At 39.7% G+C, this 13662-nt stretch overlaps 1 protein-coding gene across 3 annotated transcripts in view; it reads right to left on the bottom strand.

Moving 5' to 3' along the window:
* grin2ba (glutamate receptor, ionotropic, N-methyl D-aspartate 2B, genome duplicate a) overlaps nt 1–13662 on the bottom strand; it is a 211578-nt gene that overhangs the window by 196987 nt on the left and 929 nt on the right. For 2 of the 3 annotated variants that reach the window (XR_015849466.1, XM_088326013.1), the window contains exons 2-3: nt 6730–6835; nt 715–822 (exon numbers count right to left, since the gene is read on the bottom strand). Coding sequence is in view for 2 of the 3 variants with exons in the window: in XM_088326013.1 (XP_088182139.1) it covers nt 715–741 (27 nt within the window). In the remaining variant the exon portion in view is untranslated. The remainder of the gene's footprint in view (nt 1–714; nt 823–6729; nt 6836–13662) is intronic. The other variant, XM_088326026.1, reaches the window with a different exon arrangement.

Below are 13662 nucleotides of genomic sequence, written 5' to 3'. Positions count from 1 at the left end.
AACTGATGTCCTCTGTTTAAAAGGAGAGCATGATATAACTCGTATTCCTCTGCAGAGACTCAATTTTCTGTACATTGCAGCTGATAAATAGTGGGAGGACACTAGAGAGAAGTATTGTCATCAAATTAATAAATAACTTAAAAAACAAAGAGCTATTTCTTCTTAAGTGAAGCACCAAGGATTAAGGGATCAATGTGTGAGGGAAAAAAAAGCGCTGCTGTGATAGTGACCACTTTCCAACTCAATCTGCACAATTTGGACCTAGGCAAAGAATAATTCTGTTATATTGCACAAAAGATTTTGTCATTCTTTCAATCTGCACATGAGTTGGGAAAAAAAGACAAGGCAGTGCAAGGCCACACGACGCAGATCTTAATGTGTGCACACTCGACAAATCCTTTAACTGCCTAATCAGTGGCTGAACGTCATGCAAACAAAGGAAGGGGTCGATAGTTGCTGGATCAGGTGGAGGGGCATTGATCAAAGTGCACATTGCCCTGAAAACCCGGGATTAAAGAGCTTGGCTCTAAATTCCACCTTGAACCTTGATCCTAACATTTGAGCAAAGAGCGAGATAGAGAAGCAAGAGGGCTGTAGGGCTTCAAACCATCCATCACTGAGTGATACAGTGGTCCAATAGGTACGGCAGAGATAAGAAGCGCCAGATCACAAGCTGGGGCAAGGCTGCGACAAAATACACTCCATGCATCTTACCTTGTGTTTTATGGGCCAGATTCTCATCCCCTTGTCTCAGAAGTAGCATGATGGTGCAGCCTGGGCCTCTTCTCTCCGTCTCATAGCCTCAGACTGAGGGAGGCTGCACTACAATCAACGCAAGAGATGGGATGGTTATTGATCACAGGCAACTGTCATAAAAGCGCCATACTTGGGGCGCTCAATACAACACAGTTGGAATTCAAACACAGACTGTTTCTGCACTTGATAGTAAACACAGTGGAATGAAGACAGAGACATTAATCAAACTCGAAATAAAAACTACTATTGATCTGTTATTGAATATTCAAGCTGTTTTTTTGAGGCGAATAGACTGTTGAATATTTTGTCAACCGTTGTGGCAGAATAACAAATGTTTCTATAGCTAGCTAAGGATCATCAAAGTGCAGTTCAACACCTCTGAAGGGAAAAAAAATCACAGCAAACATAATCACTGGGTAAAGCAAATTAAATCACACCATTAATGCCTATCTTTATTAAGGGTGTATTTGTTGTATGTTCTCAGCACATTGATACAGGCTTAGAAGTGTACCAACAACCTATGTAACATATGTGCCTCTTCTCTTCCACTTGTTTCCTTTCATATGTAATTATCAAACGTCCTTTGCTATGATCAGAATCTCTACTATGGATGCATCCGAAGCATCTACGTAAATTGGCTCTCTAACTTTCCTCCCAAAGCAGCTAACCTTGACTGTCCCTCCGATGATCTTATGTCTTATCCAATCCATCCTGGTCACTCCAGCAGAGAAAATTGCAAGGTCTTCATATATATGCTTTTAGTTGTACTACATGTCATTTATTCAGTGCTCTTTTCTTCAATACTCGACCCGATCGCATCTAAAAAACTTCTTCCTTCCCCGTATAGCAGTGTCTGAAACTCATGACGAAAAGTTACCAGACACCAGGGCAGACAACTCTGAAAAGTTGCCTGCCCCATTTTTCACCACTTGAAACACAAGAAGACGACTCATCGATAAAAACCCATTGTTGCAAAGTATTAAGGATTGACGATCAGAATATATGACAGAAGTTTATTATGAATCTACTTAAAACATTCATTGCATGTATAAGACATCGCTGTTTTCCATCTGCCATCAGTATGTACCTGTATTTACTCATCTTCATTCATGCAATGTTTGCGTTGCGTCGTCTGCTAATAGCCATGTGAACTCCTCTTTCTACAATTTATTGTATGTTTACGTTTTGTAGCGTCATGAATTTTGCTTCTTTTGAATCTTTCTTCTGAGGCTGAGGTTTTGGCTTGAAGCGAGGTTGTCGGGCCGGGCTAACCGCTAGGCTAAAGGCTAAGGCTAAACCCTTCAAAACGCCTCTCCCATCCATTTTCCTCTCCAACGTTCGCTCTCTGGACAATAAACTGGACCATTTAGAAACATCGAACCGTGAGATGACGAACTGCTGCGCTAAAATTCTGACGAAGACATGGTTAATCTTATCTATCCCGGCTGACGCTCAAGGAAACTCTGCGGGTCAGATGTATCGACATTTCGTTCTGTATGCACGTGTACACGAATGACAATAAAGTGAATCTGAATCTGATTCCTGATCCACTGCCTATAGACTATTCTATCATATCTTCTTCTACCCATTCCAACCAGTCTCCTGTCTATCACACACTTTTGCGTTTCTCCCGGTAGAATTGCACCTATTTGTCTGTGACTCTCTTTTATGTTAGGATATAATGTCTTACTTCTGCAAACCTTCACCGCCGTAGCATTGTAATTTGAGGGAGATTTGATCGTTTTGTCGATCACAGGTGCCATCGTCTTCAAGACATTTTATTTACAAGTGTCCATTTAAAAAAGAAATGACGATTTATGGTTAGAATTTTGTCACGTTTCAAATTTTGAGGGTCCAACCATAACTAAAGTGTTGATCAGGATGTTAACAATAAAGGAAAATTAATCATTCACATTAACATTGGTATTTACTAAGAGTTGACCGATTATATTTGGGAGTTTGACAGATCTGCATTGTTTTTTGTTTTGTTTTGCAGATTATTATTAAGTCACGGACGCCACCACCTGAGACTCTTGCTCCAACAAATCATCTTTCCTCCACTTATTTTAGAGAAAAACAACTGCTATATTAGCTCTTATTATAACAAAGGTTCGTCAATAAGGTGTATGTATTTGTGGTTGTGGGAGAGCAGAAAAAGCACGCTAAAGTGGTTAGTTCTCTTACCATAACATAGGTTCATTAATCTGGCTCTAAAACAGGAGTGCCCACACCTTTCCATTCGCCAGCTTCGCTGAAACCTCTATGCACTTTTTGTTTTGAGTTAATTTAAGACATGTTGGTTGTATTGACATTATTATCTATTTATTGTAAAAAAACAAATCAGGGAGCTATTTTTTTATATGTACCTTTATACAAGTTACTGCTACGGCTAATTTATTTTCCAGCACTGTTGTCTTTGATTTTAGTGAAAGATCAGTCATGTTAGTTGTGTTCAAATTGTGATTTACTGTAAAAAGTTTCAGGAATCTAGGTGACCTGAATGCTAAAGTGGGTGATGGAATGGTTGAAAATTTGGTTGGTAGATAAGGAGTACCAGGAAAAAGTGAGAGTGAGAAGAAATTGATTGAGTTATGTGTGGAAAATGAGTTGGTGATTGCAAACACACATTGTTTAAAAAGAGGGACGTGAATAAGTGTACTTTCGGCAAAGTGGATGGTGGTGAGATGGTGGACAGAGCACTGATGGATTATTTGGTGGTAAAGAAAGGGATAAGAAGTATATTGTTGATTGTGCATGTTTACAGAGGTGAGTGGTATGTCTGATGATTTTTATATGGAAGGAAAACTGAGAATAGATGCATCCTGGAGGGCTAGTTTTAGGAAGAGTGTGAGGGAAGAGGTGAAAATGTCAGAGTTAAATAAGGCAGAAAAGGAGAGAGAGTTTAAAGAGACGATAGGGAAAGAGTATGAACAAATATGTAGAAGAAAAGTGGAGAATGTGGAAATGGAATGGAAGTGGTTTAAAGAGGAGTGCAAAAGAAGTGTGTGGAATGAAAAAAGTTGGTTAAGGTATTAGGAAAGGAAGTGAATGGTGGAATGATGAGGCTCGGAGGCTGTGACAGAGAAGAGATGTGCCTTCGAGGAGTGGCTGCAAGATAAGAGTGGTGATGAAAGGTATAAAGTGAAGAAATGTTTGGTAAAAGCGGTAGTGGAAGCAGCAAGAAGGAAAGCAAATGATAAATGGTGTCGTAAGATAGGAGTGAACTTTGAGGAAAAGAGAAAAGTGTTCTGGAAAAAGTGAAAAGAGTAATAAAGAGCGAGTCTGGAAAGGAAGCGAAGGTATAAGATAGGGACGGTAGATTGCTGGTTAGTGGTAGTGCAGTCGGGAAGAGATGGGCAGAGTATTTTGAGGAGTTGCTGAATGTGGAGGGTGGAAGAGAAGTGAGACGATCAGTGGTATGGGGAGAATGCCCATGTTGGGTGTTTTAAATGTAAAGCCTGTGGAAGCATGATAGGTGCAAGAGGCAGTCAAAGAAATGAAAGGAGGGAAGGCAACTGGGTTGGACGGTTGTACTGCTGAATGCTTGAAAAAAAGGTGGCACGGCTATGATTGACTGGTTAGTACGCTTGTTGAATGTATGCTTTTTAAGTGGTGTGGTTCCTGTTGATTGGTGTAGTGCATGCGTGGTGCCATTGTAAAGGTGATAAGTATAAATGTAGCAATTCGAGAGGTATCAGTTTGTTGTTCGTGCCGGGTAAGCTGTACGGAAGAGTCTAGATTAAGAGAGTGAGAGGAACAACAGATGAGGTGGTGATGGACGAGCAGGGTGGTTTCAGGAAAGGAAGAGGATGTGTGGATCAGGTGTTTGCAGTAAGACTTGGCTTTCATGGACCTAGAAATGACATAGTCGAATGAGAGGTGTTGTAAGGTAATGTATGGAGTGGATGGAAAGTTGTTGGAAGTATTGAAGAGTTTTTATGTGAACAGCAGAGCATGTGTAAGAGTTGGGAGTGAGACAAGTTTGTGGTTCCCTGTGTTGACTGGTGTGAGACAGGGCTGTGTGATGTCACCATGGCTGTTTAATGTGTATATGGATGGTGTGGTGAGAGAGGTGAATGCAAGATTATTTGGCAGAGGTGTAGAGATGATGGTTAACAGTGGAACGGTGTGGCAGGTAAGTCAGTTGTTGTTTGCAGATCACACAGCACTTGTGGCTGATTCTGAGGAAACATTGAGAAGGTTGGTATTGGAATTTGGAAGACTGTGTGATAGCTTTAAGTTATGTGTAAATGTTTGGCAAGAGTAGGGTGATGAAGTGTTGAATGTGATGGGAGTGGGCATGGCGTTGGAAATAAGGTTGAATGGATAGGTGCTGTAAGAAGTTGAAAGCTTTAGGTACTTGGGTTGTGATGTGGCTGCAGTTGGTGGAATGGAGTGTTAGGTATTGCACAAAGTGAATCAAGGAAGCAACGTTTTAGGTGCTCTCAGAAGAGTGATGAGTTACAAGTGAATGAGTATGGATGTTAAAAGAGCACTGTATGATAGTGTGATTGTGCCGACTGTGTTGTATGGTGCAGAGACTTGGAGCCTGAACGCAGATTTGAGGAGTAAATTAAATGTGATTGAGATGAAGTGTTAGTTATGTTAGGAGTGACACGATTGGATAGATTGAAATTGTCAGCGACAGACCGAGAGTAGTAATGGAACTGAGCAAGTTTGTGGATAAGAGAGTACTTGGTTGGTTTGGGCACATTGAGAGGAAGGATGAGAAGCGAATGATTCAGAGGATCTACAGAGCAGAAGTAAATGGAAGGAGACCAAGAGGAAGGCCGCGATTGACGTGGGTGGATAGTGTTATGAGTGCACTGGAGGAAAGAGGTCTAAATGTAGTAGCTAGAGCTCTTGTTGGTGATAGGGATGAGTGGAGAGGTGTTGTGAAAGGATAGTGGGATGTTTGGACGCGTTCTAAGGGATGGGCAGGGCACCTGTTTGATGCGGCAGGGGTAAACCAGTAAAAGCTGTCGGGCCCTGCTGTTGAACAGAAGAGTGTGTTGTGTCACCCTGACCGGCCATGTCACTTGCCGCTTTCTCGTGTCCCGTTTCATCTGGAGGGACGAAAGCATGACTAACTTGGGTGCAGAGGTGCTTAACTTGTTTGGGTGTTTGGGCATATGAGTTGGCCATGGTCAAATATTTTGTGTTTTTTTTTGCTACTTTTTTTCTTGTTTTTGTGTATGTTTTTGTCTTGCTGTCGGTCACCCCTCTCGAGGGATATGACCAGGATAGATAGATACTGTAGATTTAAGTTTTATCTACCTTTATATGTGTTGCTGCTGACCCTAATTTCAATTCCTGCACGGTTGGTCTTTTGTTTAAGTGAAAGATTAGTCATGTTTGTTGTGTTGAAATTGTAATTTATTCACTGTAAAATGTTTCCAATAATAAAGCTTTTAAAGATTTATTACATTTTTAACAAATATTCTTTATTTCTATTTTCAAGCTTTTACATTAAACGAATATCGGCTCCAAATATCGGTCATCGGCCTCATCTAAATACTAATAATCAGTATCGATCCTGAAAAGCCCATTTCGGTCGATCCCTAACATTAAAGGTCAAGAGCCAATCAACTGAATTACCATTCAGCCTGTCAGATGTACTACTTGTTATGCCATATCCCTCTGAACCAAAATTAATAAAGTATGAGAAGAAGAAAAAAATTCAATGAAGGGACACGTCTCGTAAACTTGAATCCTACCGTCTGTCTCCATCATCAGCCAATTAGTAAAAAGATAACTTTAATTAATTGAGAAGAGGACAAATGACAACATTTTGAAGAGTAAATAAAGATTTTTTTAAACAACACAGCTTTATCACATCACGCACTTGCCTTCAGGATTAATTAAACGACACATCTTTAAATCATGCGGGTTTGAATATATTTTGCCTAAAATTGAGAGGGAGATGCAGGGTACATTAGGACTGATATGGGTGGTTGAGCTCAGAGAACTTACAGCAATTGAAGGGGGAAAGGCAGCAATGTCAAAGTATATGTACTCCACGGGAGCCCCTTCTTTCTCTTCTCCGCTGTGCTACGCCGACCTGATGTCTGCCCGTTTGCTGTTTAAAAGGGGGAACGAGAAAAACAAAAGGTTACAAGGGGGTTAGAGAGCCTTTAAAGAGGCTTTAGAAGCCGGTGCCCCATTTGACATTTGCTGCCTAAAAATGTTTTCGCTTAGGAAGATGTGAAAAAAACTGGTCTATCGGTTAAAAACATCTACCCATTGTAAATAAAAGATAAAACAGCAATGTCTAATAGTGCACAAAAAAACAGAATTCATCTTAATCTGTTTTACTGTGGCTCATAATTCCCTTTAGTAAACTGAGTATTTGTGCATGTGTAGATTGGCAAAAATTGCTCAGCTGACTCAAAAGGGGAACCAGCCCAATCGGGTAAATTATACGTTCTCTCCAGATGTACAGTCGCATTAAATTGTCTGCACTTTCATCGCCAACAACCCCCAGCGCTAAACCAATAAGTGGCTTCTATCAAGTCTGCTTATACGTAGCTCATATGCATGGCTTACAAATGAAAGGACAACATCATATATCTGAGAAGAGCGTACGCCAGTAAAAGCTGCCATGACAGCATCAACTCCTTTGAACATGTGTTTTACAATCCTGAGGAAGTCTCCCGACGGGGTCTTTTGTGATTTACATGTGGAAGTGCCGACGCTGGATTTAGTTGCGGACGGAAATGGTTTATTGGAACACCGAGACAAACGTGGTTTTGGAACAGCTAGAATGAACGGAAAATGAAGCTTTATGAAGATATGAGAATATTTTTTTAGGTTATGTAGATAGCTCTTGGTTGATAAACAAATGCCAGCGCAATGAAAATCAGTTGTGTTTCTCCTGCATCTTATAGTTTAGGACAGAAATGGTTTAGTTGAACACCAAGACAAATATTGTGTTGGGACATGAAGAACGTGATCGGAAAATGAAATGGCATGAAGCTATGAGAATAATTATTTTTTAGGTTCTTCAGATGGCTCTTGATTGAAAAATAAAGCCTAGTACAGTGAACATGAGTTATGTTTCTTCACCCAACAATACCATTTGGAGGAGTCAAAAAAATAACAATAGTGCTTAATGAAGCTTCATTCCTCCACCACTTGGTGGTGCCCATCCCTCTCCAGATCTTTTATTTTGCAATTGGGTTTGCTTAACACATGAACTTATTCATCTGAAATTAATACACCTCTGAATTTTGTACATGCATAAATGATTACTGCCATATGTTTTGCAAACCATTGTATGAAAGACAGCACTAATTTATGAAATGAACGTCACTATATAAATGCTAATACGAAGAACAAATCCAAAATTGTTTTTTACCTCTATGTTTTACAAGTTGTATTTCTTATTTAAGCCTCAGGTGGGTCTATCCTCGGAATACAAAGACTCCACAGTAAAGAACAAGAGCAGATCTTCTCAAAAACGTCGGGTGGCTGCTTTGGAATTTAGTAGCTTGAGCTGGCGGTCACTGACAGACTTATCCGGCAGTGTTTTTACGTCTTTGGAATGCCAGAGCCCCTGAATTGGGGATAGGATAGTCTTCAACTTTGGCTAGTCATTTACTGCTATTTTTTCATCCTGATCACTCAAATGACTGAGTCTTTCAGTCATTTGCAATCTCAACAACGAAGCCTCATCACTCCCAACCCCTATTGTCAAACCTAATGTGCTCCGCTCCAAACAGCTCTGATAAAAGTAGATAAAAGCAGATTGGTGCAGTGGAAAAATAAAGCATAAGGGCTTTTTAAACTTAGTAGGGCATTGTTACAACATATACAATTTCAACTTTTTAAGGACACCTCAACAACGCACCCCACCTTTAATAAAGGAATATTCTTGACAACACCATAACACTAAATCTGTGTCCTGTTCACATAAAACTGCTACAAAACCACCGTCATTTTCTGACTTTGTCGATATCTCTGTAAGTTGAAGTTGTCGTCAGTTATCAGTTATCTTGAGTTTAAGCACTTGGCAGTCAGCATTTTCTTGTGCGGGCTTTACAGCTTCATTTTCTTATCTCTGTGAACGTTCTTTCACTTTTATCCTCCACAATGTGGTCCAAAATTACACATGATTAGCTGGCATTTAAAGTAGAAAGACAGTAGAAGAATATTGATGGCACAACCACGGCACGACTCTAAAAGCGTTTGCCAATATATATATCCGATCCATCTCAAGAGTGTGTTGCGAAAGAAATCTATTCACGTGTTAGTCCAGGGAATTGTTAAGATTAGTTTGCGGTTGTCTTCATTAATCGACTTTGCAAAACAAATTTTTGGGTCGGATGTGTCGAGCCTTTGAAAAGATCTGAACATGATCAGAACGGTGCAAAGTAGACATTCATCTTCCAAACTGAAACAAATGCGAGAAGGAGCAGTCTTTTCTTTGGGTGAAGAAATTATTCATTTACATATGTCAGTGAATAATAAACTGGTGCCTTCAGGCTAACAGATTGTTGTTTTCATATTTAAAAAGAACGGTCGGCCACACAAACTTATACAAGCTAGGGTCTCACACACACAAACACAAGCTAAGAAAAGACAGGAGTGCCTCACTCCCCCCAAAAAGTACGGCTTCTATTGTCCTATACAAATCCATCAAAAAGGAACTTGAATGCTGCGCTAATGCTCATTTCGACTGCCCGCATCTTTTCTCACGGACAGTGTCTGCACCGATAGAAGTCTTTTAATCAGTTCTGATGAATTATTGAGCAGTCTTTTTATATTAGATTATGACCTATATTCTGGCTGCTTAAGGAGAGTGTGCCAATAAAATCCAGATTTAGTTTTTAAGTTGGTTCCTTGTCCCACATAAGCTTTAATTAGTGAGCAAGACTCCCACACATAAAAGACAGGCGTTCCATGTAGCTCTGCAGATGTAATCATTCATTTAGCAAGACAAGTTCTTGTCTTTTAAGGTTTTTTCCATGCTACCCCGTATAGCCAAGCGTCAATTTGTGCCGGTTTAATTAAGGAGATCTAGTACTCGGCTGTCGACATGTCTCACAGGAAGTACACGAGGAGGAAGAGGAAGCAGCAAGAGATTAGTATACTCCTGCTGTCCTCCCCTCTTGGCCTGTTTATCTATGAAGATCATGCCTTGGAAGGCTCTTTGGGCACAAATACTTTTTTTACGTACTGTTGCCTTCGTTTGAAACTTTTTTAAAAATAACAAGTGACCTGTTATCAGTCATCACTACCTAGGATTCTTTCCACAGCAACTAAAAATGTACTCCTGCAACAAAATAGCTTACAGTTCTATAGCATTCGCAGACAATCTTTAACTATAATATGTGTATGAGAAAGAGCTAAATAGGTATGCAAATACTTTTTGATGGCTTTTGGGGAGCATTTTTACATTAAATCCATGGATTCTTAGAAAATATATACATGAAGAACAAGATGGAGAATTAAACATAGTTTTCCTGAATATACATCATGTACAATAGCTTCAGCAGTTACATTTCCCAACCAGTGTCACAGACAACTCATCATGAATAAATAAAAATTTGGGTTATTGACCAAAATATAGCAGGAAGACAATTATGTAAAAAAAAAAATTGGGGAGGGGGGGTTCATGCTCTCTTTAAAGGTACATTGTGCAACAGGAGACCACTAGATCGCACTGTATTGTCTAATGCAAACAAAAAAACAGTGCCAAATGAGCACAGCGTAGAAGCAAGATGCCCGACAAACATGACGGAGACTACCAGGTATGGATTCCGCTATGTAAAAGAAGTACAAATTTCTCGACCTATGAATTTTTATAAAAATTAACATTGGTATGATGGTTCACATATTTTGCCCAATTACGCAAATCAATGTTATTTTCAATGAATGAAGGTTTTTTTTTTGTACCACTAGGAGGTACTAAACTTTACACACAACCTTTTAAAATCCCAATTGATTTTTTTAACAGTCTATACATTTTACTCTAAGCTTATTGAAACTAGTGATTTGAGCGAAAATCATAATTGTCAATAATTATGAGCTCAAAATGTTCCTCAATACATAAAACTCAGATGTGACATCATTTAAATTCGATAACTTAGTCCATTTTTGACACACCTTCATGTATTTTAGATCATTTCAATCTAAGAGAGTAAGGTGATCGAATATGATAAAATCTCAAAATGTATTGTCCTGCACATATTGATCCTTTCGCCAAAGCGGGCCCCATATGTGATGTGTGGGTACAGCCTTAAAGCAGCATTCAGAAAAAAAGAGAAAAGAACGTTTCTTTTTTTTGTTCGAACATAATTACATAGAGTGCAAACGCTATTTCTAATAACAGATTTAACACACTAGCTAATTTGGAACGATTGCTATTTAGTTGCAAAGCAAGTTGACAGCAATGACTGAATGAGTTTCTTTTCTGGTAATCCTAAGTCTATAACTCATGTGTTGTGTGCAAACCAAAAACCCAATAACAAAAATCTCATCTCATCTCATCTCATCAGCCGTACCGCTTATCCTCATTAGGGTCGCGGGGGGGCTGGAGCCCATCCCAGCCATCTCCGGGCAGTGGGCAGGGGACACCCTGAACTGGTTGCCAGCCAATCACAGGGCACACAGGGACAGACAACTCATTCGCTCATTCACACCTAGGGACAATTTGGACCGGCCAATTCACCTGAAATGCATGTTTTTGGAACGTGGGAGGAAACCGGAGTGCCCGGAGGAAACCCACGCAAGCACGGGGAGAACATACAAACTCCGCACAGGAAGTCTGGAGCTGGATTTGAACCCACGACAGGTTCCCATGACATGAACTGTGCCGCACAAGCGCTAACCACTGCGCCGCCGTGCTGCCCATAACAAAAATGTATTACTTTATTTTTTTGTTGTCTTGGAACCCGTATTAGACGTGTGGTTATTTAGTGTATAACACATCCAGTGTTATTATCTAGCTTAGAATTGCCACGTAAAATTGATTATTTTAGGTTTTGTCTTAGAAGTCACAATCACATTCCAGCAAATTTGGTTGAACCACATCACAAAGTCTCCATAATTTTTAAGTCATTATATTTTTCAGGTCGTGTTCAGCCTAATTCACACAGGACAATGTGCACTTTCAACATCCTTTTTGCATCGGGCAATCTTAGATACTTTTGCTGCACAATGCCACATACCCACATCGGCTGCACACGCCACGCTCCAAAAGAGCTGAGCGCGATCAACATTGATCCCATATTGAGAGAGCAAGTCGCCAGGTAGCTAGTCATAACCTTGACTGCAAACAAACGCGGCACGTGCCGGGAGCGTAAATCCAAACTGATGCCAACGACAGGGAAGTTAATCAGAGAAAAAGGGTCAATCATCACTGAACCTTAGATGGATGTTCGTGACTATGTACGGGACGAGCTACAGTCAGAGTAAGAGTGGGTGTGAAAAGTACAATTTGTGTCTGAAAATCAAACTCAACTCCATTGTGCTCACATTTGGCAAGCCTTTGAGCAGTTCAAACGGTTGTGTTTAGCTTGTGCCTATGCACGAGTGTGTGTATATCATTTAATTAGCTATTGTAAACGCACACAAATAAGTGCATGTACACTAATCAGGTGGATGGTAAAAACAAATTGGGATTGTATACATCCCTTACCACCCATTATTATTGCTTTCCTGCAGATGCAAAAAAAAAAAAAAAAAACATTTGAACAATCTAATCTTAGGCGTCATCCTTCTCTCGCTCATACACACAGAAGGACGCACAAATACAAATCTATAGTGCATGATGGTTTCGTACAAATAATTAATTAATTATGAATGTGACTCAAAAAATATTAAATTATTCAATTGTCTTGGACGGAGCAAGTCGAAAAATGGTGCTGTATGACAGACTACTGTCTAATCGGTCGTGTCACTAAACAAAGTCGCTTCTTGAGTTTGCAATCCATTAGTGAAATCCCTCCAAGGAAAAGATAAACACTTCAAAACAGCTTCAGTCCATTACTTGAGAAAAAAAGCCCTTTTTAGTAGTGTGAGCATCTTTTTATTTTAAATTGTAAAATCAGATATTCAAGATTTTGAAATAATGCCACAGGGGTATTTTCCCAGAGTACTCTTTTGGGGTAATAGTTTCCCAATTGTCACACTCGTCTTCATGACCTGAGAAGAACTGTGACAGCTCCGTTGGGGAGTGAAGTGGGTAATATGTGGATAAAAACGTTTAGTTTAGTTTAGTTTGCGTCTTAAAATTGTTTTGAACTCTGTGTTAAGAACACATATTATACAAGCATATCTCTCAGACACTCAAAGAATATTTACCATGAAATAAAAATTAAAATAAAAACTCTAGAATTTCAATTTCATCACAGCGAGTGAATCAGTATCGAGCAAGACAATAAATCTGTTCGGATGAGACCGTTTGTTTAAGATGTCTGATGCAAAATAAATTGAAATGAATCAACAAATAGATACAAATGTAAGATGATAAATATAAATATATGTAGAACGAGTGATTGAAAGGGTCAAATTGCAGCAAAGGAACTATAACTGTGTTTTTTCCTTTTGCTTCAGTCTCTTTCAATTATTGTGTCAGCCTGTTTGCGGGACGAGTCATTTGAGAGTATTATGAAAGGGGGATGTGAGAAACACAGATTCCCGCCAAAGTGAATAACTAGATACAGTCTGCAACTCTGCATGCCAATTGCTTGACCTTGACATTGCTGACTTTTAAATAAAGCCAACTTCAGGGGCAAAAAGATGATTGTGAATGATGATCACTTCCTCCGCTGAACAAATGTTTGAGATGTTGGATGCTGTCTCATATTGGGCACAGTGACACTTGGGTGGGGGAGGGAGTGGGTATGAGACATCTCTCATGTTTTAAATAAAGGTAGAATACAACGATGCCGTGATGTGATT

Source organism: Urocampus carinirostris, chromosome 1, assembly GCF_059441175.1.
Source record: "Urocampus carinirostris isolate Australia breed hairy pipefish chromosome 1, RoL_Ucar_1.0, whole genome shotgun sequence".
In the NCBI taxonomy this organism is placed as follows: domain Eukaryota; kingdom Metazoa; phylum Chordata; class Actinopteri; order Syngnathiformes; family Syngnathidae; genus Urocampus; species Urocampus carinirostris.
This window is presented reverse-complemented; position numbering and strand designations above follow the sequence as displayed.